Here is a 27,741-nt window from a genome sequence, read left to right on the forward strand (position 1 = left end):
AACGTTTGTTGACTTCTGATCTACATCACTAGAAAGTTATATATTCAAATTTATATATTTAAGATTTTTTTCATCTTTAATTTTATTTGGAGTTTGGTTGTTATTATCTTGTTCTTGAGTAAAAGCAGACACAAACACCATTGAAACAGAATGCAGAGTTCATAAACAGACCTATGCATATATGGGAACTTAGTATATGATAGATTGAGATCACAAATCAGTGGAAGAAAGGACAAACTAGCTAGTATATGATGCTTGGAATTTAGAGTCTCTATATGGAGAAGATTAACATTAAATCCCTGCATCACAGCACATATAAAAATAAACTTCAGATTGATTAAAAGTCTAAATATGACTGGTAAAATTATAAAGCTACTAGAAGAAACCACAGAAATTTTTGGTGCCTGACTTAGGGTTAGGTAAGGTTGTTCTGTTCTGTTTTATTTTGTTTTATATAGCCAGCCACCAAAGCCACAGATGATGAAGGGAGAAATTGCTGTATTTGACTACCTCAAAATTAAAGATTTCTGTTTAACAAAATTAACAATCTGAGAGAAGAAATTTCCTATGTTCAACTATGTATATATAGGCTATATAGTATATACTCCTGCATATCAAGAATAATAATACAGGAAATCCAATCCAGTAAAGGATATGAATAGGCAGTTCATAGGAAGAGCAGTCAAATTGGCTGGATTTCACCAAAATCAGAAAACTATGAACTAAAAAATGGGACATCAATTAATATCTATCAAATCAGAAAACATTTAAAAAGTTGAATAATCACACATTGGCAAGGATGAGAGAAAACTAGAATATTCATACTTTGCTTGCAGATGTACTAACAGGGTTAATCCATTTGGAAGAGCAGTTTAAAAGTATCTAGTGAACATTAGTATTTACATCACATTTCTGCATAAATGCCCTAGGGAAAACTTTATATGCATTTAACAAATATGTCATAGATATATTAAAGAGTAATGAATTATAAAGGGCCAACTTAAAGAAATGGATGAATAAAATGTGATTATCCAAATGGAAACATTATACAGCCATTAAAATGCTTGAACTAGATGCAGCAGCTATAGGGGTAAAGAGCACGAACTCTTGGAACAACACTAAATTTGGATTTGGCTTTTACAATTTACCAGCTGTTTGACTATGAGCCACATAATTTGCTGTAGAATAGGGACGATAATACGAATAATGGTAATACTATCTGTTTACCTGATACATAGTAAGTACCATGCATATTAGCTATGGCTTATCTATTTAGATTTTAATATAAAAATGTAAAATTGAGTGACAGAAATAGATGGAAATAAGTAAATGGCACATGCCATCTATGCAAATATACAAGACTGGTTTCCTCAGGGAAGGGAGATCAAATTGGGGAAGGGAAAATAGTTAAATAGAACAAGAACCAAGCATGGACCAGTGCCGCCAAGGGTATGATCAATTATATTATGGATACCTAAGGTTTTAAAAAAGAGAATTAAAAAAAGTGTACATAGCAATCCATTCATTCATTCTAGACAGAGGCAAGAGCATGTATAAAATACAGACTAAAATGGGATGAAGGAAAAAGGATTGAAAGAAAGAAAGACTTTAGCAGAAGGTGGGAAAAGAAACTGCAAAAAAATGAAGTTAAAGATGTGTGTAGTATATCCAAGGTTTTGTAGGTCCTCATAAGCTTTTTCTTCTTAAGAACAATTAGCAGTGAGAGAAGAATAACTCTTTTTTTAAGTAGAGAGAGTTTTTTCTGTAGTGTACAGAGTAGATTGAAGGGAAGAAGCATGGATGTGAGTAGCCTAACTAGGAGACTATTCTCTAGATTAGGTGGGAATTGATGTTAGCAAGACCTATAGTATTGGCAGCATATAATGGAGAGAAGTGGAAGGATTCAAAGCACATGTAGGATGTAAAATTGAAAGGACTTATTGGTAGATAAATTATGCATTTGAGGGAGAGAGACAATTCCAGAATCATTCTAGATTTCAGGCCTGTATAATTGAATGGTGGCACCATTTACTGATACAGGGAACAATGTTCAGGACTTTATGCTGCTTCCACTCTAACAGAAAACTGAAGGCAAGTGGGCAGGTGTGAAGAGATCACATGGTTAAAGAGGAAGCAAGAGAGTAAAACGAAGGAAGCCAGAGTCTTTTTGACAACTCACTCTTGTGAGAACTAATCCATTTTAGTGCAAGAATTCACTCACCGCCAAGGAAGAGCATTACATTAATCTATTCATGAGCTATCTATCCCATAACCCAAACAACTCCTAGGCCGCACCTGCCAACACTGCCACATTGGGAATCAAGTTCAACATGAGTTTTGGCGGAGACATTCAACCCATAGCACTTGGTAAATTGTCTAGTAATCCAGTGTCTCCGGAACTGAAACAATATTGCTCTTTCTAATTTTTCTGTCTTGTTTTTTCTCCCAATGGGGTTTAGTCATTTACTGAGAAGCATCTCAAAGATAGGAAGTGTATCAACAGTGTTGCAGTGGAAATGTACAGTATGGCACAAATGTACAAATATGTGCCAAATTTCTACACTTGGAAAGATGATTCTTCTAAATGGTGGGAGAAGCTCTGATGCAGAGCTCATTCATTTGTGGTCCTGAACCTCCTGTAGTGGTGCTTGTTTTGTGTTAGCAGAGCTTCACTTAAACCTGGTGTGAGATTATCAGGGAAAAACAGGGTATTATCTGAAGTGACAGAAAAAGTTAATACAATTGGTTTTAAACCAGTTTTCATTGATATTAGGTGTAGAAAGGAAGTATACTTTTGTGATGAAGTAGATATAAGGACTCCTGGAATTTTATCTTTTAATTTACTGGCTGACGTTAGGTTAGCACTTTGAAATCTAACTTTTCTTAATGTCAGGTTTTTTGAGCTATAGTTTATTTACAGTAGAATTCACCTCTTATTTATATAGTTTAGTGAGTTTTGACAGACATAAAGTCTATCAGCATAATTAAGACATAGACTATTTCCTTTACCCCAAAAGGTTTCTTGTGCCCATCACTCCACTTCAGCCCCTGGCAACCATTAATCTGATTTTGCTTTTCCCAGAATGTCATATAAGTGAAACTATATCATAGAGAAATATGCAGTCTATGGTACACAAGCCAGTTCTATCCCACTGCCTGTTTGTGTATAACCAGTAAGTTAAAAAGTTTTTTACACTTTTAAATGGTTGATTAAATTTTTTTAAATTTGTGATACTTTGTAATTGTAAAAACAACATAAAATTCAAATTTCAGTGCCCATAAATAAATCTTTACAGGAACACAGCTACACTCATTCATTTATATATTGTTCATGACTCCTTTCTGGTTCAAACTTTTTTTTTTTTTGAGACGGAGTCTCTGTCCTTCGGGCTGGAGTGCAGTGGTGTGATCTTGGCTCACTTCCGCCTCTCGGGTTAAAGCAATTCTCCTGCCTCAGCCCCCCGAGTAGCTGGGATTACAGGTGCCCACCACCCTGCCTGCTGATTTTTGTATTTTTGGTAGAGATGGGTTTCACCATGTTGACCAGGCTGGTCTCGAACTCTTGACTTCAGGAATCTGCCCACCTTGGCCTCCCAAAGTGCTGGGATTACAGACGTGAGCCACCTTCCCTGGCGCATACTTTTAATATCCTATTAAAAAAATATTTTCCTAACCTATCTAAGAAGTCTTTCCCAAGACCCAAATCCCAAGGTCACAAAGATTTTCTTGAATGTTTTCTTCTAGGAGTTTTATAGTTTTAGCCATTATATTTAGTTTTGCAATTCATTTTGAGTTAATTTTTGCATAAGGTGTAAGATGCAAGTTGAGGTTTTTGTTTTTTACACATGGATTTTCAACTACTATTTATGTTAGTCTGTTTGCATTGCTATGAAGAAATACCTGGGTAATTTTTAAAGAAAAGAGTTTTATTTGGCTCATGGTTCTGCAGGCTGTACAAGAAGCAAAGTGCTGTCACTGGCTTCTGGTGAGGCCTCAGAAACCCTCCATTCATGGTGGAAGGCAAAGAGGAAGCAGATATGTCACATGGCAAGACAGGGAGCAAAGGCAGGGAGTAGTTCCAGACGTTTTAAAACAAGTAGTTCTCCTGTAAACTAGCAGAGCAAGAACTCACTCTATTAGCATGAGGAGAGCACCAAGCCATTTATGAGGGATCCACCCCCATGACCCAGACACCTCCCAACAGGCCCCACCTCCAACATTGGAGATCACATTTCAATATGAGATTCAGAGGGTACAAAACATCCAAATGATATCATTAGTTTTACATGTAAATTTCTAATTGCTTAAGAGACAATTTTTTTTCTCCATTGAATTACTTCAGGACCTTTGTAAAAAATGTTAATGATCACTAAGTATTGTACTACTCCTGGACTTCCCATTGCATCCATTGATATGTATCTTTATCCTTTGACAATACCATGTTTACTTGATCACTACAGCTTTTATAGTAAGTCTTCAAATCAGGTACTTTGAGTCTTTCACCTTTCTTCTTTTTTAAAAAATATTTTTGTTTATTCCAGGATTTCACTTTTTCACATAAATTTTAGAGGTAGCTTGTCAATTTTTAATAAAAATGATACTGGGATTTTTATTGGGAATGACATTGATTGAATAGATTGATTTGAAGAGAATTGTGATCTTAACAATTTGAATCTTGCCATTGGTTAATGTGGTATATTTTTCTTATTATTTAGGTATCCTTTGATTATTTTATCAGTGTTTTATAGTTTTCACCATAAGAAGCTTGTTCCTATCTTGTTAGAGTTATACCTGAATCTTTTTTCTTTTTTTCTTTTTTGCTGTTGTTGCAGACTGTTTATAAAAATATTCATTTTCAATTGGTCATTACTACTAAATATAAATGTAATTTTTTTTGTATATTGATCTTGTATCCTGTGACCTTGCTAAATTCATTTAGTTGTTACAAGAGGTTTTTTTTTTTTTTCCTGTTTCTTTGAGATTTTATACAAAGACAAGTAGGGCAACTGCAAATAGTTTTCTGTTTTCCTTTCTAATCTGTAAACTTTTTATTTTCATTTTATTTTCCTGCCTTAATGTAGTGGCTAGAATTTTCAGTTTGATGTTGATTAGAAGTAGTGAAAGAGAACACCTTGCTTTATTACTGATCTTAGGGGGAAGCATTCAATTTTTCACCATACAGTGTGATGTTAGTGGTAGATTGTTTTACAGATGCTTTTACTGTGCTAAGGAAGTTTCTGTCAATTCCTAGTTTGCTAAGCAGTTGTGTGACATGCTTTCTTAGCACATTTTTAGGTAATCATATTAATATGACAGATTATATTGCTTGAATTTAAAATATGTATCCAAACTTACATTCCTAAGATAAACATCACCTATTTGTGAGGTGTTATTGTTTAACACATTTTTGGATTTGATTTGCTAATATTTTTAGTGTTGAGGATTTTTACAAAAAAATCTGCTTATGAGAAATACTTTATTGGTCTATAATTTCTTCCAGTATCTTTGTAATTTTTTTAAAGAGATGGGGTCTTGCTTTGTTGCCCAGGCTGGAGTACAATGTGCAGTCATAGCTCTCTGCAGCCTTGCATTTCTGGGCTCAAGCAATCCTTCTGCCTCAGCCTCTTGAGTAGCTGGGACTACAGAGATATATCACCATGCCCGGCTTCTTTGTGTGGTTTTAGGGTCAGAGTAATACTGGTATTAAGAGATTAGTTGGGAAATGTTCCATCCTCTGTTTTCTGGGCGAGACTATGTAGAATTGGCATTATTTCTTCCTTCAGTGTTTGGTAGCATTCACCAATGAAACCATTGAGAACCAGAGTTTTAGATTTGGAAGGTTCTTAAACTATGAATTAAAGTTATTTAATAGATATAAAGCTTGTCAAGCTATCTTTTTTTTTTTTTTTTTTTTTTGGTGAATGAGTTATGCTAGTTTCTGTCTTTCAAAGAAAGACATACATACATATGGGCATATGATTGCTTATAGTATTCCTTTGCAGTCTTTTAAATTAATTTAGATTAATTGTGAATCCTGTAGTAATCTCTGTCATTCTTGCTATAGGTAATTTGTGTCTTGTTTTTTTCATCATTCTAACTTGAGATTTATCAATTTTAGTGATTTTTTTCTTGAATTTTAAAAAAGTTTTAAATTTAATTTTAAATTAACAAAAATTGTGTATACTTATACAACATGATGTTTTCAAGTCTGTATATGTTGTGGAATGATTCAGTCCAGCTAATTACCATATGCATTACCTCACATACTTATTTTTGTGGTGAGAACATGTTAAGTCTACCCTCTTATGATTTTCAAAATACAATATATTGTTATTAACTATAGACACCATGTTGTACAATAGATCACTTGAATCTCCCATCTAACTGAAATTTTGTGTCCTTTGACCAACATCTCCCTAACCTCCCCATACCCCAGTCTCTAGTGATCATAATTCTATCCTCTACATCTATGAGTTCAACTTTTTAAGATTTTACATGTAAGTGAGATCATGTACTATTTGTCTTTCTGTGCCTGGCTTACTTCACTTAACATAATGTCCTCTGAGTTCACCTGTGTTGTCACAAATGACTGGACTTCTTTCTTTTTTATAGCTGAATAGTGTTCCATTGTGTATATATAACACATTTTCTTTATTGATTCATTCACTGATGGATACTTACTTGATTTATATCTTGGCTATTGTAAATAATGCTGCAATGAACATATGACTATGGCTATCTCTTCAACATAGTGGAGTCTTTAGGGTTTACTAGAGATAAGATCATGTTGTCCACAAACAGAGACAATTAAATTTCCTTTTCAATTTGGATGCCTTTTATTTCTTTCTCATGCTTAATAGCTCTTGCTAGGATTTCCATTACTGTGTTGAATATAAGTTGCAATAGTTGGCATCCTTGTCTTCTTTCTTGATCTTAGAGGAAAGGTTCCAACTTTTCACCATTGAGTATGATGTTAGCTGTGGGTTTGTAATGTAACACCTGTATTGTGTTGACATATTTCTTGTATACCTAATTTAAGAGTTTATTTATCACGAAAGGATATTGAATTTTATCAAATGCTTTTCCTACATCTGTTAAAATGATCATACGGTTTGTGTCCTTTATTCTGTTAACATAGTGCATCATATTGGTAGAATTGTATATGTTGAACTATCTTTGCATTCTGAACTGTCAAGGAATCCAACTTAATCATGGTGGATGATCCTTTTGTATGTGCAGTTGAATTCAGTTTGCTAGTATTTGGTTGAGGATTTTGCATCTATGTTCATCAAGAATATTGGCCTGTAATTCTATTATTTTTGTAGTTTATTTTCTGGCTTTAGTATCAGAGTAATGCTGGCCTCATAAAATGAGTTTGGATGCATTCTCTTCTATTCAGTTTTTTGGAAGAGTTTGAGAAGGATTGTTATTAGTTCACAACAGTGTCTTATGATCCTTTGTATTTCTGTGTGTGAACTTTAATGCCTGATTTCATTTACAGCAGCCTCCTTTTTCTTAGTGTAGCTATAAGCTTGTTGATTTTATCTTTTCAAGAAAACAACTCTTAGTTTTATCTTTTCTATTTTTTAAAATTTCTGATTTCACTGATTTCTGCTCTGATATGTATTATTTCCCTCCTTCTACTAACTTTGGGCTTAGTTTGTTCTTCTTTTCATAGTTTCTTTGGTCGTAATTTTCGGCTGTTCATTTTGGATCTCTCTTCTTTTTTTGATCTACCCATTTATTGTTATAATTGTCCTCTTAGAATCGCCCATGCTACATCACATATATTCTGGTGTGTGTTGTTTCCATTTTTCTTTGTCTCAAGGTATTTTTTTAACTTGCATTTTAATTTCTTCTTTGACCCACTGGTCATTCAGGAGCATATTGTTTAATTTCCATGTGTTTGCATAGTTTCCAAAATTTCTCTTATTATTGATTTCCAGTTTTATTTCATTGTGGTCAGAGAATATAGTTGATATAATTTATTTAAAAAAAAAATTTTTTCAGGCTTGTTTTGTGGCCTAACTTACAGTCTGCCCTTGAGAATGATCCATGTGCTGAGGGGAAGAATGTGTGTTCTGCAGTCATTGGATGAGATGTTCTGTAAATACCTATTAATTCCATTTGGTCTGTAGTGCAGATTAAGTCTGATGTTTCTTTGTTGATTTTCTGTCTGGATGATCTGTCCAATGCTAGAAGTGGGGTTTTAAAGTCTCCAGCTATCATTGTATTTAGTTCTATCTCTCTTTTTAGCTCTAATAATATTTACTTCAATATCTGGATGCTTCAGTGTTTTGTGCATATAGATTTATCATTGTTACATACTTTTGCTGAATTGATCCTTTTATCATCACATAATGACCTTCTTTGTTTCTTTTTATAATTTTTGTTTTGAAATCTATTTTGTCTGATACAAGTATAGCTACTCCTGCTCTTTTTTTGGTTTCCTTTTGCAATAGGAAATCACCTGAAGGTACAAAACTCGCTAGTAATTGTAAATGCGCAGAAAAACACAAAATATTATAACACTGTGATTGTGGTGTATAAAATACTGTTATCTTAAATAGAAAGATTCCTTTTTCCATTCCTTTATTTTCTGTTTATGTATATCTTTATAGGTGAAGTGTGTTACTTTTAGGAAACAGATCATTGGGTTTTCTGTTTGTTTGTTTGTTTGTTTGTTTTAATACATTCAGCTACTCCATGTGTCTTTTTTTTTTTTTCTTTGAGATGGAGTCTCGCTTTGTTGCCCAGGCTGGAGTGCAGTGGCGTAATCTCAGCTCGCTGCAACGTCTGCTCCCTAGGTTCAAGTGATTCTACTGCCTCAGCCTTCTGAGTAGTTGGGGTTACAGGCATGCGCCATGATGCCCAGCTAATTTTTTTTGTATTTTTAGTAGAGACGGGGTTTCAGAATGTGGGCCAGGCTAGTCTCAAACTCCTGACCTCAAGTGATCCTCCCACCTCAGCCCCCGAAGTTCTGGGATTACAGGCATGAGCCACCGCTCCTGGCCCCATGTGTCTTTTGATTGGAGAGTTTAGTTGATTTACATTCAATGTTAATAAGGATTTACCCCTGCTATTTTATTTTTTATGGTTGCTTTATGGTCCTCTCTTCCTTCTTTCCTTCCTTCCTGTCTTCTTTGTAGTGAAGGTCAGTTTCTCTTGTGGTGTGCTTTAATTGCTCGTATTTTACTTTTTGTGTATCTGTTGTGTGTTTTTTCATTTGAGGTTACCATGAAGTTAACAAATAACATCTTAGAATCCATTATTTTAAACTGATGACAACTTAACACTGCATAAACTAATAAGCAAAAACAAAACTAATAAAAATACTATACTTAACCTTTATTCTCCTGCTTATTATCTTTGTTGTTTCTGTTTATATCTTATTGTAGTGTCTATGTCTTGAAAAGTTTTTGTAGTTACTATTTTTGATGCATTCATCTTTTAATCTTTCTATTTAAGATATCTGTAGTTTATACACCACAATCACAGTGTTATAATATTTTGTGTTTTTGGTGCATTTACTATTACTAGTGAGTTTTGTACCTTCGGGTGATTTCCTATTGCTCATTAACATTCTTCTTTGAGATTGAAGAACTCCCTTTAGCATTTCTTGTTGGCAGGTCTGATGTTGATTAAATTCCTCAGCTTTTGTTTGTCTGGGGAAGTCTTGATTCCTTTATGTTTGAAGGATATTTTTACTGGATGTACTATTCTAGGATAAAAGTTGTTTTCTTTCAACACTTTGAATAATCATGCTACTTTCTCTTGGCCTGTAAGGTTTCCACTAAGAAGTCTGCTGCCAGATATACTGGAGCTTCATTCTATATTGTCTCTATCTTTTCTCTTGGTGCTTTTGGGATTCTTTATTTATCCTTTACCTTTGGGAGTTTGGTTATTAAATGCCTTGAGGTAGTCTTCTTTGGGTTAAATCTGCTTGGTGTTCTATAACTTGCTTGTGCTCAAATATTGATATCTTTCTTTAGGTTTGGGAAGTTCTCTGTTATTATCCCTTCGAACAAACTTTTACCCCTATCTCTGTCTATACCTTTAAGGCCAATAACTCTTAGATTTGCCAATTTAAGTTATTTTCTAGATCTTGTAGGTGTACTTTAGTGTTTCCTATTCTTTTTTTTTTTTTCTCTTCTGACCATGTATTTTCAAATAGCCTGTTTCCAAGGTCATTAATTCTTTCTTCCGCTTGATCAAGTCTGCTGTGAAGAGACTCATGCATTCTTCAGTATGTCAGTCGCATTTTTCAATTCTAGAATTTCTATTGATTCTTTTACATTATTTTAATCTCTTTGTTAAATTTGTCTGATAGGATCCTGAATTCCTTCTCCATGGTATCTTGAATTTCATTGAGCTTCCTCAAAACAGCTATTTTGAATTCCTCTGTCTTAAAGGACACATATTTCTGTCTCTCTGGGATTGCTCCCTAGTGCCTTACTTAGTCTGTTTAGTGTGGTCATGTCTTCCTGGATGGTCTTGATGCTTGTGGGTATTCTTTGGTTTCTGGGGATCTAAGAGTAGAGTATTTATTGTAGTCTTCACAGTCTGGGTTTGTTTCTACCCATCCTTCTTGGTAAAGCTTTCCAGGTATTTGAAGGGACTTGGATGTTGTGATCGATGTCTTTGATCAGTGTAGCTGTGTCATCACAAGGGGCCACACCAATCCCAGGAATGTTGCAGACTCATAGCGGTACTGCCTTGGATAAGGTCTTGGGTAAAATCTGGAAGAATTCTCTGGATTACTAGGCAGAGACTCTTGTTCTCTTTCCTTATTCTCTCCCAAACAAATGGAGTCTGTCGGAGTCTCTCTCTCTCTCTCTCTCTCTCTCTCCCCCCTCTCTCTCTCTCTCTGTCTCTGTCTCTCTCTCTCTCTCAAATGGTATTTCAGAGCCAGGGCCAGGGCCTGGAGTCGGTGGGGGCCTCACAGCTCTGCCTGGTACCATATTCTACTGTGGCTGAGCTGGTATCCAAGGTGCCAGACAAAGTCCTTTATACGCTTCAAACACACCCTTTGCCACCTCGGCTGGTATCTCACTGGGTTGCATGCTCCCCTCATTCACTGGCTTTGAGCCCAGCACAGAATCAGGAATTGCCCAGGAATTGTGGTCCTTGTGGCGTGGACTGCCTTTCAGGTTTATTTAGGACCCCAGACTCCTTTAGCTCATGGTGATGGGGCTTGCCTTTGCCTGAACTCTGGTTCCTACTGCTGGGATGGGCAATTCCCTTCTGGCTAGGGCTGATATAAATGCTCCCTCTATGAGGGGTGGCTGAGTTCTGCCTGGTGTTGCTTTCATCTGTGACAGGTCATCACTGAGTTTCAATGCAGAGTCCCACAATTACTACACTCTGCCTTCCGTAAGTTCGCAGATTCTCTTCCTGCACTCTGTGGCTGCTGCTGATAGGTGAAGGAGGAATGGCATCAAGAATTTAAGACTGTCTTTTCTACCCTCTTCAGTGCCTCTTTTTTATATATAAAGTTAAAACGAGGTACCGTGATTGCTCACTTGATCTTTGGTTCTTATGACAGTGCTTTTTTGTGTGAATAGTTGTTCAATTTGGTGTTCCTGTGAGGAGGATGATTAATGGAGGCTTCTCTTCCATCATCTTCTTATACTTCCTTGCTGGAAATGATTGCTTTTTTGGTAGTGTTTTATCTCCTTGGTTTTTCATGATTATGCTTACCTTTTGCTGATGTCTGTGTATGTAGGAAGTAGGGACTTATTGCAGTCTGTTTAGATTGTCTTTGTCTGGAAAACGTCTTCACCAGTCAGCCCATGTGGTGATTCTGGGCAAGCTGTTTGCATGGTTGGTAGGTGGGCTTGTTGCTGGAATTCTTGAGCAGACTGAACCAGTGCCTGGGTCAGCAGGTGTGTGTCCCTTGTCCCTGGGTTCGTTGGGTTGGGCTTTGATCCTGGAACCTCTGTTGTGGACCGATTCATTTGGTCTGTAGGCTTTGTCCTCAAATCTGTTTCTGTGGGAACTGACCTTAAACTTGGGCCCACAGAGGCTGACCTGGCATTGAAGTTGCCCTTGAGCCTGTGTCAGGAGGGGCTGGCTAGGTATTGGGATGGCATTAGTGCACAGGTGCACTGGGATGGACCTTGTGACCATGGGACCTGACCTGTTACTTGGTTGGTCCTGGGGCCTGAGTCTTTTAGGGTGGAACTTGTTTTGTGTCCACAAGAGTGGATTTGGACACTCTTTCCATATGGTTTGTCTTGGCACTGGGTTCTACTGCCATACTATTGGTCTGTTGGTCTGTTGGGGTGTGACTTTGCAAGGGCTGGCCTGGAGGGTGGGGCCTCAGGGACCAACATGGCATTGTGTATGCCTAGAATCTGTTTTTGCAGGTTCTGACCTTTGCCTTAGACCAGGATGCTAACCTGTCGCTGTGTTGGGCTGATGTTTGCAGTGGTATGGGCCGCTGTTTTACTGGGCTGGTCTGAAACCTGAAGGAAGCCTGGAGGCTAGGACTACGGGGGCTGGTCTTGTGCTGAGTGGGCCTGGATCTTGTATCTGCAGGTGCCACCCTGGAGGCTGGGTCTTTGTGTGCTGGCTTGATGACTAGGGCTTTAGGCACTTGTGCTGTGCTGGAACATGCCTTGTAACCTGGGGCCATGTGAGCCAGTATAATAATGGGAGTATTCAGGAGTCCAGGATGGCTGGGGCTGTCCTGGCTCTGTAATATGCCTGGAGGTTGCATGTAGACCTTGTCCACCGGACAGGCCTGGAACCTAGAGCTGTGGGATCTCACCTGATGCCAGGGTGGGCTGGGAGGCTTGGTGTGCAGATAACAAACAGCCTGGATCCTGGGCTACAGGGGCTGGTTTGGTGCTAGGTGTGTCTGGAGCCTATATCCACAGTGGCTTGTCTGGAGGCTGGTTCTGAGGGTGCTAGCCTGATGATTGAGCTGCAGGGCCTGGCCTGATGCTGGGGTGTGCCTGAAGCCTGGGGTCATGGGAACCAGCCTGGCACTGAGGGCATTGTAGAAGTCTGGAGTCATCCTAGAGATTGGGCAGGCCCAAAGACCAAGTCTGGTGGTCAGGCATGGAGCCTGGGGATGTGAGTTCTGGCACTGGAGTGGACCTGGAGGCTCCGTCTGTGTGTAAAACCCTGGTCAGACTGTGGGGGTCTGCCTAGCACCACATTTCACAGTAAACAATTGCCTGGTATTGGAGTTCAAGGCAGAGTTGAGTGTTCTGTTCTCTCTTTTTCTCCCTAGCAATGAGTATCTCTGTTTATCTCTGTGGTTGGGGAGGGATGAACAGGAAATGTTAAACTGTCCTTCTTACCCTGTTCAGTGCGTCTTTTATTTTTTTTGCTACAATCAGTTGCTATAATCTCCCACCTGGTTTCCTTAGGTCTCATGAACGTGTTTTCACATGTGAATAGTTGTTCAAATTGATGTTGCTGTTGAGGGACAAATGTTGGAAAGTCCTATTCTCTTAACTTGCTTATGTCAGTCTCCATTGATTTTTTTCATAAAACCAGCATTTGGTTTCATTGTTTTCTGTTCTAATCTCTTGTATTTCTTCTGCTTTTTTTGGGTTTAATTTTATATTTTCTTAAGTTTTTGAGACACATTTTATTTTTAATATAAGCGTGTATTTCTTTTTCTAGGTCTCTTTTTCCATATGGTACTTCCAAGGAGTATCATACTCTTTCTATTTTAAGAACTTCCTTTAAGTTCCATGCAGTGAAGGTCTACTGCCAATGAATTTCTTCAATACGTGTCCATCTGGAAAAGTTTTTATTTTTAAATTTTATTTATTTTTATAATTTTTATTTACTTATGCATATTTTCCAAAGCCTAATTTTACCGTGTATGAGATTCTGGGTTGACAGGTTTTTTTTTTTTTTTTTCTCTCTCAATTTATAGACATGACTCTAAAGCTTTCCAGCTTGCATGGTTTCTCAAGAGTAATCTTCTTTAATTCTTATCATTGGGTCTCGCTACACAATGTGTATTTTTTTTTTGGCCACTTTCAAAGTTTTTTCTTTATTTTTGGGTTTTAGCAGTTTGACTATGAAGGCAAACTAGGGGCATGTGTTTATGTTTGGTATTTGATTTGACATTTGTGCTTCCAGGGATTCTCTGAGGTTCTTGTGTTAAATTTGGTGTCTTTCATTAGTTTTGGAAAATTTTTGGTCATAATCCCTTCAAATATTTCCTTCATTTCTATTCTTTTTCTGTGAACAATTATACATATGGTAGGTCGGGTTAACTCTTGGATGCACTGTTGTTTTCTATTCCCCACTTATTTTTAGTTTTCTTTTTATTTTAGTTTGGATAATTTTTATTGACTAATTTTTAAGTTTATTTATATTTGCCTCAGCACTTTCAAGTCTACTCAAGAGCCCCCAAAATGAAGGAATTCTTCATTTTTAATAGCATGTAAATTTTCTTCCACTGGACTGGAGCGCCTATGTAATATTTTTTCTCTCTCTGGATTCTTTGTATCACTCTTACTGAGACTGTGTCTCAATGATTTGAAGTTCATAGGTCTTGACTTCACTGTGTAAGTCAAATTAGCTTTCTGTATTTCTGAAGTTAAATGGTAGAAAAATAATATTGTAAGTATTTTAGAACATATGATTGAAAATGTACTCCAAGTGGTAGATAGAAATTTAGAAATATAATCTCAAGAAATATTTCCATAAACATGCATTATATTAATTGGTTATTTAATATGTATGTTAGAAGGTAGAGACTGGGTATGTTGGTTCACACCTATAATCATAGCACTTTAGGAGGCTGAGGCAGGTGAATGCCTTGAGGTCAGGAGTTCGAGACCAGCCTGGTCAACGTGGCGAAACCCCATCTCTACTAAAAATATGAAAATTAGCTGACATGGTGGTGTGTGCTGGTAGTCCTACCTATTCAGGAGGCTGAGGTGGGAGAATTGCTTGAACTGGGGAGGCAGAGGTTGCAGTGAGCCAAGATCGCACCACTGCGCGTTAGCCTGGGCAGCAGAGAGAGACTTCGTCTCAAAAAAGAAGGTGGAACTAGTTGCAATACTTTTGCAAATAGTGTGCCATGAAAAGTGTTATCATCAAAAAATTAAATTTTCATTCTTTTTATTCTCATCTTGTATATTTTTTGGTTATAAAATTGTGTCTATAAATTGTGATAATTTTTCCTTTAGAGATCATCAGGAAACCAATTTTTTTCTTACTTATTTTCTCTGCAGAAAACTGCATCAGCAGTTTGAAATGTATAAGGAACAGGTAAAGAAGATGGGAGAAGAATCACAGCAACAGCAAGAACAGAAGGGTGATGCACCAACCTGTGGTATCTGCCACAAAACAAAGTTTGCTGATGGATGTGGCCATAACTGTTCATATTGCCAAACAAAGTTCTGTGCTCGTTGTGGAGGTCGAGTGTCATTACGCTCAAATAAGGTACAGAAATGAAAATTACAATTCTCTTCTAGTTAAGCATATTGTGTTTATCCGTTCGCATTACAGAGTATGTTAATTCAACCCAAATAATGCTTTGTCGAAATTAGCAAAAACAATATTTTAAAATGCTTGTGGTCAGGCGTGGTGGCTCACGCCTGTAATCTTAGCCCTTTGGTAGGCCGAGGCGGGCGGATCACTTTAGCCTAGGAATTCTAGACTAGCCTGGGCAACATGGTGAAACCCTGTCTCTACAAAAAAAAAAAAAAAAAAAAAAAAAAGACACACAAAAATTAACCAGGCATGGTGGCAGGCTCCTATAGTCCTAGCTACTCAGGAGGCAGAGGTGGGAGGATGACCTGAGCCAGAGAGGTCAAGGCTGTGGTGAGCCATGATTGTGCCACTGTACTCCAGCCTGGGTGACAGAGTGAAACCATGTCTCAAAAAAAAAAAAAAAGTTTGGGCCAGGTGCGGTGGCTCAAACCTGTAATCCCAGCACTTTGGGAGGCTGAGGTGGGCAGATCACAAGGTCAGGAGTTTGAGACCAGCCTGGCCAATATGGTGAAACCCCGTCTCTACTAAAAACTACAAGTTAGCTGGGCATGGTGGTGTGCGCCTATAGTCCCAGCTACTTAGGAGGCTGAGGCAGGAGAACTGCACTTCAGCCTGGACAACAGAGACTCTGTTTCAAAAAAAAAAAAGTTTGTGTCAGTAAATTCTTTAGACTTTGCATTTATCTACTTACTAATCTTACCACCTACTTATTTATTTAAGTAATTTTTAAATAGGAAGCTATTGTTTTATATACATTACTTAGACATCATTGTGGAAATTAGTTGCCCTGTGTGATTTCATTTCTTCATTTTCTTCATTAATCCCCATTTTTCATTATTTTGTTTTACTAAGAACTAACCACTTCTAATTGTTTCCCCTGGATTACCTGATTCTGATTTTTTTTTTCTTGACTAGGTACATTGACTAGAAACTGCAGTATAATTTTGAATAAAATGGATGATAGCAGACATTCCACTGTATTGTTCTTAATCTTAGGGAGAAAGCCCTTAGTCTTCACTATTAGGTATAATGTTAGCTGTACACTTTTCATAGATGCCATGTATTCCTACTTTGCTGAGTTTGTTGTTGTTGTTTGGTTGGTTTTGTAAGATCAGGAATAGATGTTGGATTTTGCCAAGTGCCTTTTCTGCATCTGTTTAGATTAATCATATTTTTTTTATTTTGTTTGTTAATGTGGTAAAATACATTGGTTGATTTTTATATGTTAAATCAGCTTTTATTACTGGGATAAACCCCATTTTGTCATGATGGATTATCTCTTTTATGTATTAATGGATTTGATTAGATTATTTTTTTTAGGGATGAGTGTCTTGCTATGCTGCCTAGGCTGGAATTGAACTCCTGGGCTCAAGTGTTCCTTCTGCCTCAGCCTCCCAAGTAGCTAGGATGACAGATACGTGCCATGGTGCCTGGCTGATTTAATAAAATTTTATTTACAACTTTTGCTGCTATGTTCATGAGGCATGTGTCTGTATTTTTCTTCCTTGTAATGTTTTTCTTTGGTTTTGGTATTGGGATAATGCTGGCCTGATAAAATGTGTTGGGAAGTATTTCCTCCTCTTCAACATTTTGGAAGAGATTGTGTAGAACTGGTAGATTACAACAGTGAAGCCATGTGGGCATGCAATTTTATTTGTTGGGAAGGTTTTTAAGTAAAGTTTGTTTTCTTAGTGGATATGGGGTTATTCAGGTTATCTTTCCTGAATAAGGTTTCATTGTTATATCTTAGTTTGTCTACTTCCTCATAAGTGGTTGAGTTTATTGGCATGAACTTGTTCATAGTATTCCATTATTAGTCTTTTAGTATCTATGGAATCTGCAGTGATGCTACTTCTTTCATTCCTGATATTGGTAATTTGTATCTTTTTTGTTCCTGCTCAACCTGGCTAGAAAAAGGATCTTACTCTGTTGCCCAGGCTGGATTGTAGTGGCACAACCACAGCTCACTGCAGTCTTGACCCCCTGGGCTCAGGTAATCTTGTCACTTTGGGCTCCTGAGTAGCAGGGACTATGGGTGTGTGCCACCATGCGCTGCTAATTTTTAAAATTATTTTTGTAGTGATGGGCTCTTGCTATGTTGCCCAGGCTCATCTTGAGCTTCTGGCCTCAAGCAGTTCTCCCACTTTAGCTTCCCAAAGTGCTGGGACTACAGGTGCGAGCCACCACGCCTGGCCCAGATTTTTGTTTTATTGATTTTTCTTTGTTGTTGATTTCTGCTTTGATCTTTGATCTTTTTTCTTTTCTTTTTGTTTCTTGTCTTGTCTTGTCTTTTTCTGCTTATTTGGGTTTAATTTTATCTTTTTTACTTTCTTAAAATAGAAGCTGAGGTCATTGCCTTGATACTTTTCTTTCTTTCTAAATTAGGAGTCACATTCTATAAATTTTCCCTAAGTACTACTTTACTGGCATCATCACAATTCTCGTGTGTTGTTTCTTCATTTTATTAAGTTAAAAATACTTTCTCATTTTTCTTTTCTTCTTTTACCTATAGATAATTTAGAAGTATGTTATTTATTTTTCAATATTGTGGGGTTCCTAGGGATCTTTTTGTTAATGATTTCTAATTTACCTCTCTTGTGATCTTAGAATATACTTTATATGCCTTGAATCATTTGGAATTTGTTGATACTTATTTTATGGCCCAGAATATAGTTGACTTTGGTAAGTGCTTTATGTGCACTTCAGAAGCATGCATATTCTTCTGTTTTTGGCCAGAATATTTTAAAATGCCCATTCAAGGCCAATTTCATTGATAGAGTCATTTAAGTCTGCTATCTCACTGTTGATTTCCTGCTTATTCTATTAGTTGTTAAGAGAGGGGTTTTGAAATATATAATAATATGTAGATTTGTCTATTTCTCCTTGGAGTTCTATTAGTTATAGTTTTATGTATTTTTAGGCTCTGTTTTTAGGGACATAAACATTAGGATTGTTATATCCTCTAGTTTAACACACCCCTTTTTATTAAGTGATCTTCTTTATTTTTGATAATATTCTTTGCTCTGAAATTCACTTGGTCTAATATATATATATAGACCAAGTCTCTCTCTCTCTCTCTCTCTCTCTCTCTCTCTCTGTGTCTCTCTCCCTCTGTATCTAGATATATATTTGGAAATGGAATTACATATATGTATTGCCTTAGGTATTAGCATAGTATATGTTCTTCTATTATTTTACTTAAAATTTATTTGTTTGAAGTACCTTTCTTATAGCCAGCATATAGTTACTGGATCTTGCTTTATTATCCAACCTGACAATCTCTTCCTTTTTATTGGATGCTTATAAAATGTACATTTACTGTGATTGTGGATATGGTTTCATTTGATTACATCATCTTGCTTTTTGATTTTGTCTTATGTCATCTGTTCTTGTTTTTTTCATTTTTAGCCTTTTTTGAGATTGCTCAAGTATTTTTATGATTCATATTTTCTCCTTTGTTGGCTTAATAGCTGTAACTGTTATTTTATTAAGTTATTCAAGATTTGTAGAATACATAGTTAAATTATTGTTGTCAACCTTCAACTGATATTACACTATTTCATGTGTATTATAAGAAGCTTACAATAATGTTGGATTCTATGTTACTGGTGTCATATTTTACTTTTATTCATTTTATAAACCCTACAATATATTGTTATTCTTTTTGTATAAAAAGGTTATCTTCCAAGAGTTTCAAATATTAAATAATTTTTGAAAAGAACTGTATTTATTCTTGTAGTTGTTTCTGGCATTATTTATTTGTTTTTGTAGATCTATAATTATATCTGTTATCACATTTTGTCTGTCTTAAGTATTTCCTTCAGTATTTCTTGAAGGGCAAGTCTGCTGCTAATGAATGGTTTCAGTTTTTTTATGCTGAAAATTTTGCCTTCATTTTTTAAAAATATATTTTTGCTGATTGTGGAATTCTTGGTTGACAGTTTTTGTCTTTCAGTATTTTTAAATTGAAAATTTATGGATACATAATATTTAATAGTCATACATATTAACGTGGTATATGTGATAATGATAACAATTGTACAATGTGTAATGATTAAATCTGAATAATTGGGATATCTGTCACAGCAGACACTGACCATTTCTTTGTTTTGGGAACATCCCAAATCTTTTCTCCCAGCTATTTTGAAATATACAGTGAATTACTGTTAACCATAGTCTCTTTCTTGTAACTGAGCACTGAACTTGTTTTTTCTATCTAATTATATTTTTATACCCATTAACCAACCGCTCTTTATTCCCGCTTCCTCCTACCCTTCCTAGCCTCCAGTAATTACCATTCTATTTACTACCTGCATGAGATCAATTTTTTTCCCCCACATATGAATGAGAACATGTGATATTTGTCTTTCCGGGCCTGGCTTGTTTCACTTAACACAATGACATTCAGTTCCATCCGTGTTGCTGCAAATGAGAGGATTTTATTCTTTTTTAGGGCCGAATAATATTCCATTGTGTATATATACAACATTTTAAAATTCTTTCATCTGTTGATGGTCACTTAGAGTGATTTCCTATCTTGGCTATTGTGAATATGGTTCAATAAACAGGGGAGTACAGGTATCTCTTCAATACATTTATTTCCTTTCTTTTGGGTACAGACCTGATAGTGGAATTGCTGGATCATATGGTGGTTCTATTTTTAGGCTTTTTTTGAGGAACCTCTATACTCTTCTCCATAGTGGCTGTACTAATTTATATTCCTACCAACAGTATACAAGTGTTCACCTTTCTCTACATCCTTGTTAACATTTGTTATTTTCTTTTTCATAATTGTGATTTTGATGAGGGTGAGATGATATCACATTGTGGCTTTAATTTGCATTTCTCTGATAATTAGTAATGTTGATCATTTTTTCATATACCTGTTGGATATTTGTATTCTTTTGAGAAATGTCTATTTATATCTTTTGTCCATTTTTAAATCTGATTATTTTTTATTTTGCTATTGAGTTGTTTGAGTTTTTTGTATATTCCAGTTATTAATCCCTTATTAGATAGATAATTTGTAAACATTTTCTTTCATTCTGCGGGCTATCTCTTCACTCTGTTGATTGTTTCCTTTGCTAGGCATGATCTTTTAGCTTGATATAATTTCATTTGTCAATCTTTGCTTTTGTTGTCTATTTTTCAGGTCTTATACAATAAATATTTGCCTAGACCAATGTTTATTTTTTTTTATAGTAGTAGTGAAAGAGTTTCAGGTCTTAAGATTTAAGTCTTTATTTTGATTTGATTCTTATATACGGTGACAGAATTCTAGTTTCATTCTGCATATGGATACTTAATTTTCTCAGAACCATTATTTAAGAGACAGTCCTTTACCTGGTGTTTATACTTGGTACGTTTGTTGAACATTACTTAGCTGTAGATGCATTGATTTATTTCTGATTTCTGTGTTCTTTTCCCTGGGTCTGTGTCTGTTTTTATGCTAGTAACATGCTGTTTTGGTTACTCTAGCTTTATAGTATATTTTGAGGTCAGGCAATATAATTACTCCAACTTTTTTTTTTCTTTGTCTTTTGGCTAAGAAATGCTTTGGCTGTTTAGCATCTTTTTGGTTCCATTAGAGTTTTAGGATTTTTTTTTTTTTCTGTTTTGTGAAGAATGTTATTGGGTGTTTTTGTTTGTTTTGTTCATCCACTGAGTTCAAACGATCCTCCTTTTGAGTAGCTGGGACTATAGTATTCATCACCATACCTGGCTAATTTTTTGATTTTTTTTTGTAGAGATGAGGTCTCGCTATGTTGTCCTGGCTGGTTTCACTCTCACACTTCTGTCATTGTTTTTTGTTTGTTTGTTTGTTTTGTTTTTAAGACAAAGTCTTCCTCTTTTGCCCAGGCTGGAGTACAGTGGCATGATCTTGGCTCACTGCAGCCTCCACCTCGCAGGTTCGCATGATTCTCCTGCCTCAGCCTTCTGAGTAGCGGGGATTACAGGCATACACCACCACATCCAGCTAAATTTTGTATTCATAGTAGAGACAGGGTTTTGCCATATTGGCTAGGCTGGTCTCTGACCTCAAGTGATCAACCCATTCAGACTCCCGAAGTGCTGGAATTACTGACATGAGCCACCAGGCCTGGCCTGTCATTGGTATTTTAATAGAGGTTATGTTGAATCTATAGATTGCTTTTGGTAGTTTCAACATTTTAACAGTAGTAATTCTTTCAATCCATGATAATAGGATACTTTTCCTTTTTTTTGGTATTCAATTTATTTCATCAGTGTCTTATAGTTTTCATGGTAGAGATCTTTCTCTTCTTTAGTTAAGTTTATTCCTAGGTATTTTATTTTATTTTACTTTATTTTATTTTATTTTTGTAGCTACTGTAAATGGGATTGCTTGTTTGATTTTGTTTTCAGATTGCTGCTGGCGTACAGAAATGCTGCTGATTTTTGTATGTTGATTTTGTATCCTGTAACTTTACTGAATTTGTTTGAGTGCTAAGTGTTTTTGGTGTCATCTTTAGGGTTTTAACATAAGACTTTGTTATCTGTGTAAAAGTCTAATTTGACTTCTTCCTTTCCAATATGAATTCCTTTTGTATATTGCTGTTGCCTAATTGCTTTTGCTAGAATTTCCAGTACTATATTGAACAAAAGTGGTGAAAGTGAGTATCATAGACTTGTTCCAGATCTTAGAGGAAAGACTTTTAATTCTTTTTCCCTTCCATATGGTGCTAGCTGTAGGTTTGTCAAATATGGCCTTTTTTATTTTCAGGCATGTTTCTTTTATATCTAGTATGTCCAGAGTTAAAAATCATTGTTAAAAGTGTTTATTGAAATGTACTATCATGACTGTATGGTTTTGGTCTTTATTTCTATGATTGTGATGTGTCACATTTATTGAATTGTGAATGCTGAACCATCTTTGCATTCCTGGCATGATCATGGTGATTGATCTTTATAATATTTTATTCAATTCAGTTTGCTAGAATGTTTTTTAAGATTTTTGCTTGTATGTTCGTTCTTCAGAGATACTGGCCTGTAGTTGTCATTGTTGTTGTTTTTGTGTCTTTGCCTGTTTTCATTCTCAGGTTAATACTAGCCTCATAGAATGAGTTTGGAAGTAGTCTCTCCTCTTCAAAATTTGTTGGCAGAGTTGGAGTAGGATTGGTATTAATTCTTCTTTTTTTTTTTTTTTTTTATTATACTTTAAGTTCTAGGGTACATGTGCATAATGTGCAGGTTTGTTACATATGTATACTTGTGCCATGTTGGTGTGCTGCACCTATCAACTCATCAGCACCCATTAATTCGTCATTTATATCAAGTATAACTCCCAATGCAATCCCTCCCCCCTCCCCCACCATGATAGGCCCCGATGTGTGATGTTCCCCTTCCTGAGTCCAAGTGATGTCATTGTTCAGTTCCCACCTATGAGTGAGAACATGCGGTGTTTGGTTTTCTGTTCTTGTGATAGTTTGCTAAGAATGATGGTTTCCAGCTGCATCCATGTCCCTACAAAGGATGCAAACTCATCCTTTTTTATGGCTGCATAATATTCCATGGTGTATATGTGCCACATTTTCTTAATCCAGTCTGTCACAGATGGACATTTGGGTTGATTCCAAGACTTTGCTATTGTGAATAGTGCCGCAATAAACATACGTGTGCATGTGTCTTTATAGCAGCATGATTTATAATCCTTTGGGTATATACCCAGTAGTGGGATGGCTGGGTCATATGGTACATCTAGATCTAGATCCTTGAGGAATCGCCATACTGTTTTCCATAATGGTTGAACTAGTTTACAATCCCACCAACAGTGTAAAAGTGTTCTTATTTCTCCACATCCTCTCCAACACCTGTTGTTTCCTGACTTTTTAATGATTGCCATTCTAACTGGTGTGAGATGGTATCTCATTGTGGTTTTGATTTGCATTTCTCTGATGGCGAGTGATGATGAGCATTTTTTCATGTGTCTGTTGGCTGTATGAATGTCTTCTTTTGAGAAATGTCTGTTCATATCCTTTGCCCACTTTTTGATGGGGTTGTTTGTTTTTTTTCTTGTAAATCTGTTTAAGTTCTCTGTAGATTCTGGATATTAGCCCTTTCTCAGATGGGTAGATTGCAAAGGTTTTCTCCCATTCTGTAGGTTGCCTGTTCACTCTGATGGTAGTTTCTTTTGCTGTGCAGAAGCTCTTTAGTTTAATCATATCCCATTTGTCAATTTTGGCTTTTACTGCCGTTGCTTTTGGTGTTTTAGACATGAAGTCCTTGCCCATGCCTATGTCCTGAATGGTACCACCTAGGTTTTCTTCTAGGGTTTTTATGGTATTAGGTCTAACATTTAAGTCTCTAATCCATCTTGAATTAATTTTCATATAAGGAGTAAGGAAAGGATCCAGTTTCAGCTTTCTACTTATGGCTAGCCAATTTTGCCAGCACCATTTATTGAATAGGGAGTCCTTTCCCCATTTCTTGTTTCTCTCAGGTTTGTCAAAGATCAGATGGCTGTAGATGTGTGGTATTATTTCTGAGGACTCTGTTCTGTTTCATTGGTCTATATCTCTGTTTTGGTACCAGTACCATGCTGTTTTGGTTACTGTAGCCTTGTAGTATAGTTTGAAGTCAGGTAGCGTGACGCCTCCAGCTTTGTCCTTTTGACTTAGGATTGTCTTGGCAATGCGGGCTCTTTTTTGGTTCCATATGAACTTTAAAGCCGTTTTTTCCAATTCTGTGAAGAAACTCATTGGTAGCTTGATGGGGATGGCATTGAATCTATAAATAACTTTGGGCAGTATGGCCATTTTCACGATATTGATTCTTCCTATCCATGAGCATGGTATGTTCTTCCATTTGTTTGTGTCCTCTTTTATTTCACTGAGCAGTGGTTTGTAGTTCTCCTTGAAGAGGTCCTTTACATCCCTTGTAAGTTGGATTCCTAGGTATTTTATTCTCTCTGAAGCAATTGTGAATGGAAGTTCATTCAAATTCTTCTTTTAAATATTTGATAGAATTCAGCAGTGACTCCATGAGGTCTTGGGCTTTTGTTTGATGACAGACTTTTCATTATGGCTTTAATCTTTTTACTCATATTGGTCTGTTTAGGTTTTCCATTTAATCATGATCCAGTCTTAAGAAATGTATCCATTTCTTATGTATTTTTCAAATTTTTTGCTTATATTTATTCACAGTAGTCTCTAATGATCCTTTATATTTTCATAGTATCAGTTTTAATGTCTTCTTTTTTATCTCTGACTGTATTTATGTTGGTCTCTTCTTAGTTACCTAGTGAGAGGTTTGTTAATTTTGTTTATGTTTTCAAAAAGCCAACTTTTCCTTTCATTTTTCTTTTGTGTTTTTGTCTCAATTTTAATTATTCCTGCTTTTTTATTATATGTTTTCTTTTATTAATATTGGGTTTGATTTGTTCTTGCTTTTCTAGTTCTTTAACAGGCATTATTAGGTTGTTTATTTGGAGTCTTTCTACCTTTTTGATGTAGCCATTTATTGCAGTAAACTTCCCTCTGCTTTACTGTATCCCATCAGTTTTGGTAATTTAGCATTTCCATTTAAATTTGTTCCAAGAAAGTTTTTAATTTGCTTCTTAATTTCTTCATTGACTTATTGGTCATTCACAAGCATGTTGTTTAATTTCCATGTATATATACAGTTTTCAGCATTCCTCTTGTTACTGATTTTGAATTTGTTCCTTATGGTCAGAAAAGATACCTGATATGATTTTTACTTTAAAAATTTCATTATGACTTGTTTTCTGGCCTAGGACATAATCTGTTCTGGAGAATGTTTTATGTGCTAATGAAAAGAATGTGTAGTTTGTCACAGTTGGATGAAATATTTTGTAAATGTCAGTTAGGTTCATTTGGTCTAGAGTTTTAGTTTAATTCTGATTTTTTTTGTTGTTGATTTTTCTGCCTACATGCTGTGTTCATTACTAAGAGCAGGGTGCTGATGTTCCCCAATATTATTGTATTGCAATCTATCTCTTCCTTTAGATATAATAATATTTTCCTTATATATATTTGGGTTCTATGACATTGGTTACATATAGATTTACAGTTTTTATATCTCTTGAATTGACCCCTTTATCATTAAATAATGCCATTTTTATAGCTTTTTACTTGAAATCTAATAGCTTCTGCTGATCTGTTTTGTTTTCTACTTACATGGAATATCTTTTCCATGTATGTATGTCTTTAAACAAGTGAGTTTCTTGTAGACAGCCTATAGTTGGATCCTTTTTTTTTTTTTTTTTTTAATTCATTTCGCTTCTCTGTCTTTTAAGTGGGGGATTTAGGCAATTTACATTCGATGGTATTATTGATCAGTAATCACTTACTACCATTATAAAATTTTGTTTTCTGGTTATTTTGTAACTTCCTTCTTCCTTTCTTTCCTACTGTCTTCTTTTGTGGATAAGTGATTTTTTTCCCCCTGGTATTATATTTTAATTCCTTCCTTTTTATTTTTAGTGAACCTATTATAGGTATTTCTTCATGGTTTCTATTAGCTTACAAAATACATTTTATAGTTATAGAAAGTTATTTTAAACTGATGACAACTTCCCTTTGATTTCAAAGAAAAGAATCAAGCAAGCAAAGTGAAAACTATACTTCAGCTTCATTTCCCATTTTGTCTTTGTTATCTCAAATTTAATCTTTTAAATATGCCTTTCTCTCAACAGATTGTTGTAGTTATTATTTGTGGTAGACTTTTAGTCTTGATACTAAAGATACTACATGCCATGATTACAGTTTTTGTGTAGTCTGAATTTGCCTGTGTAGTTACTTATACCAGTGAGTTTTATGCCTTCACAGGAGTTTTTTGGATCATTGTTTCTTTGTTTTTTTGTTTTTTAAATTGATTAACTCAAGTTTACGTTTCTTGTTAAATAGGTCTGGTGGTAATGAATTCCCTCAGGTTTTGTTTGAAAACTTTTCTCCTACATGTTTGAAGGATTGCTGTGTTGAGTACAGAGTTCTCTGTTGCAAGTTTTTCCTCCAGCACTTTGAATATGTCACCTCACTTCCTCTTGACTGCTACATCTGCTGCTACGTCTGCAGCCAGATGTATTGGACTTTTTTTATATGTTATTTGCTTCTTTTCTCTTGCTGCTTTTAAGATCCTTTCTTTGTCCTTGATGTTTGAAAGTTTGATTATTATATGTCTTGGAGTAGTCTTATTTGAGTTGAATCTGCTTGGTATTCTTTGACCTTGTACCTGTATATCCATCTTTCTCTAGGTTTGGAAAGTTCTCTTATTATTTCTTCAAATATATTTTTTACCCAATCTCTTTGGCAGCCTCCTCTACAAGGCCAATTACTTATATATTTGTCCCTTTTATCCTATTTTCTAGATCGTGTAAGTGTGCTTCATTTCTTTCATTTATTTTCTTTTTTATCATATGTGAATTTTCTAATAGCCTGTCTTCGAGTTACTGATTCTTTCTTCTGCTTGATCAATTCCACACGGAGACATTCTAATGCATTTCTTATTAATCATTGATGTTTCCAGCTCCAGGATGTGTTTGGTTGTTTAATCGGTTCAGTTTGCATGCTGCCTTTTTTTTTTCTGAGAAATATCTGAATTCCTTCTCTGTGATTTCTTGAAGTTCATTGAGTATCCCCAAAATAGCTATTTTGAATTTCTTGCTTGAGAGGTTACGTATCTCTATCACTCCACAGTTGGTTACTGGGAACTTATTTAGTAAATTTGGTGAGGTCATATGTTTCGGAATGTTCTTGATGCCTGTGTATGTTTGTTGATGCCTAGGTATTGAAGAATTAAGTATTTATTCCAGTCTTTGTAGTCTGGCCTTGTTTATTCCAGCCCTGCAGAGGGTCTTCCAAGAATTGTTGAGGGTACTGAGTATTTACTTAAGCCGGTGGTAACTGTAGCCATTTCAGCAATAGAGGGCACTCTAAGCCCATGTGTGCTGCAAATCCTCGCCATCCAACCCTGATGGACTTAGGGAAGATAAGGTTCCCAGGCAAAGTCTTTAGCTTTCTTCTCTCCCTTTTCCCCCAGTGAAAGGGGTCTTTCTCTGCACTGTGTTGCCTGGAGTTGGGGGATGGGTGACTCGGCACCCCTGTGACCATAGCAAGTGACACCTTGCTGGGTTATATTCGAATCCCATGGCGTCTCAGATCAGCACGGTACAGGGGCTTGCCCAAGGACCCTGGCCACTATTGCCTGACTGCAACTGATGTTTACGTAAGGCTAAGGCCATTGTAGTCAACAGGCGGTGAAACCTGCCGGGACTGGGACTCGGGTTGGTGCTGC

The 27,741-nt window shown here is 36.0% G+C and overlaps 1 protein-coding gene across 12 annotated transcripts in view; it reads left to right on the forward strand.

Moving 5' to 3' along the window:
• RIMS2 (regulating synaptic membrane exocytosis 2) overlaps nt 1–27,741 on the forward strand; it is a 775,110-nt gene that overhangs the window by 178,774 nt on the left and 568,595 nt on the right. For all 12 annotated transcript variants that reach the window (XM_031935886.1, XM_031935888.1, XM_031935883.1 and 9 more), the window contains one exon: nt 15,210–15,420. In XM_031935886.1, coding sequence (XP_031791746.1) covers nt 15,210–15,420 — 211 coding nt within the window. The remainder of the gene's footprint in view (nt 1–15,209; nt 15,421–27,741) is intronic.

The sequence above is a fragment of the Piliocolobus tephrosceles genome, chromosome 7 (genome assembly GCF_002776525.5).
Source record: "Piliocolobus tephrosceles isolate RC106 chromosome 7, ASM277652v3, whole genome shotgun sequence".
NCBI classification, from domain to species: domain Eukaryota; kingdom Metazoa; phylum Chordata; class Mammalia; order Primates; family Cercopithecidae; genus Piliocolobus; species Piliocolobus tephrosceles.